General features: G+C 38.2%; 1 protein-coding gene across 1 annotated transcript; it reads right to left on the minus strand.

The window, feature by feature from the left end:
* Positions 1 to 648: 648 nt before the first annotated feature.
* actr5 (actin related protein 5) lies at positions 649 to 5,448 on the minus strand. The gene is made up of 9 exons (XM_042005090.1): positions 5,035 to 5,448; positions 4,451 to 4,689; positions 4,104 to 4,273; positions 3,684 to 3,901; positions 3,301 to 3,465; positions 2,752 to 2,856; positions 2,418 to 2,557; positions 2,131 to 2,263; positions 649 to 1,685 (listed from the first exon to the last, which is right to left on the minus strand). Exons 1-9 carry the CDS (start codon positions 5,416 to 5,418, stop codon positions 1,365 to 1,367), a joined length of 1,875 nt encoding a protein of 624 aa, XP_041861024.1. The 5' UTR covers positions 5,419 to 5,448; the 3' UTR covers positions 649 to 1,364.
* Positions 5,449 to 5,971: the final 523 nt, after the last annotated feature.

Genomic DNA, 5,971 nt, shown 5'->3' on the forward strand with positions numbered 1-5,971 from the left:
TGTCATTCTTACAAAAAGAGTTTTAATGAGAGACCAAAGTGAGGGTGTGTTTCAGAACTTTTCATTTTATATAAAGACAAATACAGAAGATAATACTGTATAACAGAGTATACAATAATGAAGACAATCATTATTTTGTATATATTGTGCCATCTAGTGGTGCAACAGTATAGTGCAGCTGCCTATTAGCTTTTTGTCCTCATCTGTTCACCCAATTACAGACAAAATTGTTTATCAATCAATATTAATTATCTAAAACGAACATAAAAATAAGGGCTAAATGCTTTCTAGATTATACAGATTGGTGCACAAATTAATTACCAATATTAATTAATGGCAAATAATTAGCAAAACATTCTCATTCTTCAGTGTAAGGAGTCATTGTTTTTTATATTTTATAGAAGTACAGCTTTATTAATTGAATGCCTAACAATTCAGGGGAACTCATTTGGTGTGATGGAAGAGGAAGGGTGCTGATACGTGTCTGAACTTTTTATTTCTTTATTAACATACTTGAGTAAGATAAAAATAACAAATAATTTGATTATTTTTTATGTTGAAATCATGAATAACAGACTGGGAAGTCAGAAGAGTCCTTAATTCTGAGAAGGACTGTTTAGTGTATAAATATGTGCGAATAAATACAAATGAAACAAACCATTTAATTAATTTAAGAAATTAACTGTACAGAGACAAAAAGTGGAAGTAGCAAAGTAAAATAAAACAAGGTTATGGCTGGTTTTAAGGAAACAGTTTTAATTCACATTTATATCTTCAACAGTGGAAATATATTCTTAATAAAAAACACAAAATGTAGCAAATTCTAATTAAAAAGTGAACCAAAATAATTGTTGCTACTAAACTGACTGTTCAATGTGAACAGTCACGCATGGTTTTTGCCAGCAAAATGAAAAATGTTAAGCATTTTGTAGCAATCACAGTAATAAATACACAGAAGTTTTAGGATTCACAGTAACTCCATAAACCTCCAAACTGCTGAGTATGACTAAATGGTCTCAAAGCAAAAAATTAATATTTTAACACTGTTCAAAAAAGAAAAAAGGGCTACTGCTAAAGTATATTGTTTTTCTCATGTTTGGTAACAGAAGAACATTTTCTAACAATTTTTTAACAATGTGCATCGATGAAAACATACTTTCATTTTAATCTTTTTCTGAATATAAGTGTAAGTTTTCAGTAAAGTTCACCTTTGACCGAATGCAACAGGTTGACACCTGCTCTCTGCAGTTTGCTGAACAGCATGATGGGAATAAAAATGCCTGAACAAGACTACCAAACAGAGCAAACTCCTCCCTTCAGCCCTTAATAATTTCTTGAATTCAGTGAATATCAGAAACCTAATTTCAGGAAGCAACCATGGTAACATCAGCAGTAGCAGAGGAGGAGGAAGCTGAGGCAGACGTTACCGTGGTGATGACACCAGATGCACCTGTTGATATGTGTGCAGTGACAGACGGCTCAGCAGGACGAACAGGAACTGGTTTGGCAATCTTCATGGGGATGAAGGCGTTGGAGGCACAGTGCTCGCTCAGATACTCGCCTCCTTTCTCCTCATAGTCCTGCCTGCTGATCCATCCCTCTGCTCCTGCTTCAGGTGGATGCTCCAAAGCCCAGTCCCGCGCTCCATACCAGGCATCTAGGGCTGGCCGTGATGCCATGGTGACCTGCGAAGGTGTCAGTTAAATATCAGCTGTTAGTGTACCTCCAAATGATCTGAGCCTCTTCTACTCCAGTAAACAATATTGGAGTACATTAGGCAGGATTTCTCTAAATTTCAGTTTTTCTTTCATTTCACATTTTAACTTAATTTCTTCTTTATGAGCTGGGCCTCCCCTATATTTCTCTTGCTCATATCGATTATATACATTTGTAGATTATTTAGATTTTGTTTGTATGTTAAAATGATTGAATTGCTGTTGCTAACTGAATATATGCATCTTCTCATTTTGCACACTGAACCAATGTTTGAGTTACCTGTATTTAATCCATTCTGTTAATTAACAAAACTGCTACTAAAACACTTTAAGGTAAAAATGTATATATCTTTGTCTACTCTGAAATAAAAATATATAAATAAAAAAAAGAAATTTAAGACGATGTTGGCCATACCTTAAAGTTAGACTGGAAAGGCCTCATGGCCAGCAGCTCTCTCTCCACCCGCTCCTTCATCCCAGGATACTGCACGTTTCCTCCTGTCAAGAACACATTGCTCACCAGCGCCTCCTGCTGCTCTGGGGAGTATCTGTTTATGTTACACAGAATGTTAAACTATTATTAATACATCAATGTTACATAATGCCATCTAAAAAGATGTTTTGATAATAAAATGCAATTATTGTTTTATTAGTACAAGCGAATAAATGAGCATAGAGCATGCTGGCATGTTGTGTCATTACCTGGCCAGGACATACTGCAGCGTCTCCATCAGTCCCATCTGGTCCTCTCCAGTCAGTGTGGGCTGGAACACGATCTCTGGACATCGCAGACGTTCCGTCCCCACAAACATCTGGTGGTACTCCGCCATGTTGAATGCAGGCTAAACAAAAGCTCAAACTTATTCTTCAAGTACTGAAAGGACACCGATCAAATGTTACTCAAGAAAAGTTAAAGAGAAAAACAAGACTGGACTAAAGTTTTTCTTACTCATTCTGGCTGATATTTTCCTCTTGGGTCCCTGCGCAGCATTAATGAGACTCTGTGAATTTGTCTAAGAATTTATAGTGTCACTACCTGAACCATATTAGCAGATTTTTCTGGCAGCATGTCCTCGGGGAAGTCTGAATCCATCAGCACCCCTCCATCTCCTTCATCCATCGGCTGCTCCAACTCTGACACCTGGCAGAGAGCGACAGAACAGCCTCAGGCTTTATGTCAGCTGCAGTAAATTTGCAGCAAGCAGAGACAAATCCCGTTGAGCCCTGCAGGACCTTCATATTGACACAACCTGCTAATTAATCATTGGATCATTTGGAATTTGATTACAGCTCATATCTGGACCGGGTGCTGTCTGTTTTTTCTAGAGAATTAAGAGATATTCCCTGAATTGACCATGGTTACCCTTTAGTGTTACCAACTCATGCATTTGCATAAATATCTACAGTCAAGTACAGAACTATAACACCATAAATGATCAAATAAAAAAAAAATATATATATAATGATTATGATTAATACACTGTAGTTTTACTATCAAATCTCACTTGAGCAGCAATTTGAGCTTAAACTTTGTTCTGTGCTTTGCTGGGAGGCTTTTTTAAGGATTTGTAGGAACAATGCTTACTTCCATCTTTCCCTCTGCTCCATCACTGTGCAGCAGTTTCTGCCGGCCCTGCTCTACAGCGAGCTGCAGCTTGTTGATGTATGACTGAAGCTCCTCAGCTGAGTCCATGTTCAGTTCCACCAGACTCTTGTGAAACTGATCCAGCAGGCCATCTTCCAACAGCTCCTGCACACACAAAACATAAACTAATCATACAGTTACAGCTAGTTTAATTTGTTTGGTTTTTTTTTATTTTTTTTTTTTTATATATAATTAATCTCACAAAAAATAACAAAATGTCAACATTCCCAGATAAATAATTGGTCATTTTTTTTTCTTTGGTATGTTGGAAAGTAAAATGGAGAAACTCTAAAAAGAATTAAATTACAAAACAAGTTCTATACCTGTACAGCCATAAGTCTGTCCAGCCTCTCCTGGTCTTGCAGCAGTTTCTCTTCCCTCCGGCGAGCATTAATCTCCTGAAGTCTTCGAAGCTGCTGAGCTCGCCGTTCCTGCTGCTCCTCCACACTTGCACCACCACCAGGCAACTTCCCCGAAAAAGGAAGCTGCATGCGGTGAACTTCCCGCTCGTAAAACTCAGGGCTACGCCACTTTTCCAGCTCTGTGGAAAACAGCCCAAAATGCAAGGCAATGTGAAGACGTAAATAGAGAAGTGTACTACCATTCACATGGCAATATTCATGCATTTTAGCTTTTAAATTTGAGGTCCTTATAAGGCTAAACTGAACTTATGACTAGTAAACGAAACGTGCCGATAGATGTGTATCACCATATACGGGTTTCTATTAACATATGCACTATACCTTCATGATAATCCACAGCAGTGTAACTGTGCTCATGAAGAAGTTCCTCCATGCGGCTCAGTGTGATAGCAGCCAGGTGACCTGGGTATTTCAGCTGCATGAGGCGCTGCAGGTAGGATGCTGCCTGGCTTCCAGCCACGTTCACACGTTTACAATTCACACCATCCAACCTAAAATCAATGCACCAGAAAAACTGGACTGAATACAGAATCAGCTGTGAGTTTATGTGTTTGGGAGTGAAAGCGATCAGGAACGCACAGACTAAAAAAATTACAAAAAATGAGCTCCGAAAGGGTAAATATAAAATACAGAAAATACTGAACTCTTCTGTGTTTATTGAGGCTCACCTGCCGTTGATAACTGGCAGGATGTGCGAGCAGTGATATCCTGATGACAAAACAATGCCCGTGTGAGGTGACTGGAGCTTCTGTTGAGTGTTATTGTAATAGAAACTGTACAAGCCATCCACGCCATAGGACACAAACGGGACACGGTAGCACTCAAACAGCAACTCTGACATCATCTGGCGGCAGTGGAGCGGGTTGCAGGGCGCCTCTGTCAGCACCACAGGGTGTCCCACACCACCCTGCACAAGCACAGTAAAATAACGTTAACTGATCATCTGCTTTGTTACATATATTTAAATAAAAATAAAGAAATAAAAAAACATATAAAAACAGTATTGTTAAAGGTATTATCAAAGTTCATTACTTCACTAAACCTTTTAACTCACCAAGATGTTTTTGTTGTGTCATTAAGTTGTAGGTCAGTTATAATCAGGGAATAAAGATGAATAAATTATGCTATAAATGACATCCATCAATTATCATTCTCTGAAAAATTAGGAACGTATATGTGTAGGTTGTTTTTTAGTGTAAAAGTTTAACTACTGAACACAAAACGTCGTTCATCACACACCGTCTCAACTAACCTCTGAAGTGATGCCCAGATGTGTGAACACATAATCAAAGATGAGCTCCTGGATCTCGAAATTAACAACCACGTTTCGGTCGAACTGGCTCTTCAGCAACCACCGCAGAGGCTCCAGGTTTGGGATGTCGTTGCCGATCTGGGTCTCGCTGCGGGCAGCACCTCTGCTGCGCGCCGCCACCGACCTAAAAATCAGCCGCGGAGATTCAGACTCAGCTGCTGAAGTTGCCCAACCGGCCCGAGTCTGGAAGGAACCGTTATCTATCACTATTGGAACCGGTGTGGGTTGCACACACTGCTCGGGGGGCTCAAAAATTGGGTCTGGTGACGTTTTGCAATCATGAAACGAGAAAATTTGACAAACCGGTCTGTCTTTTGAAGCCATTTGGAAAATGCGTTACAACATTTTAGGGCCGAGTCGAACCATAGTGTCGACACGTTAAGGTTCCTAGCTGTTGTCTTGTTTCAGCACAGAAGAAAATACGATTAATGTGAAGAAAGCGCAGTTAAAACACTTGAAAAAAAAGAAAAAAAAAAAGAAAAAACAGCTGAATACATATATAATGCTAATGAACCTAATAATGCAAAATATATATTTTTGATTTTTAAAAGCCTGAACCAAGTTACAACATTTCATAACAATAACCTTTTGACAACCCCCTCAGCATTAATAAAACACGAGAGCAACACTGCACATGTAAAAATAATGAGAGAAAAAATAACAAAAGCATTTAATACAAAGAAAGAAACGAAAACATATAATAAAAATAACCATGCAAATTTTATTAATTATTTTGTGTTTTGTCGTGTTTTATGACTGTAAATTCTATTTAGCCTTTTTTGTCATAGCTGTAATTTTGTATATTCTGTTTATTTATTTGTATTTAGCAAAATGTTGGTTTGTGTTTTTCCTTATTTGTTCCATTCCCTTGAAGTTT

Source organism: Melanotaenia boesemani, chromosome 13 (genome assembly GCF_017639745.1).
Source record: "Melanotaenia boesemani isolate fMelBoe1 chromosome 13, fMelBoe1.pri, whole genome shotgun sequence".
In the NCBI taxonomy this organism is placed as follows: domain Eukaryota; kingdom Metazoa; phylum Chordata; class Actinopteri; order Atheriniformes; family Melanotaeniidae; genus Melanotaenia; species Melanotaenia boesemani.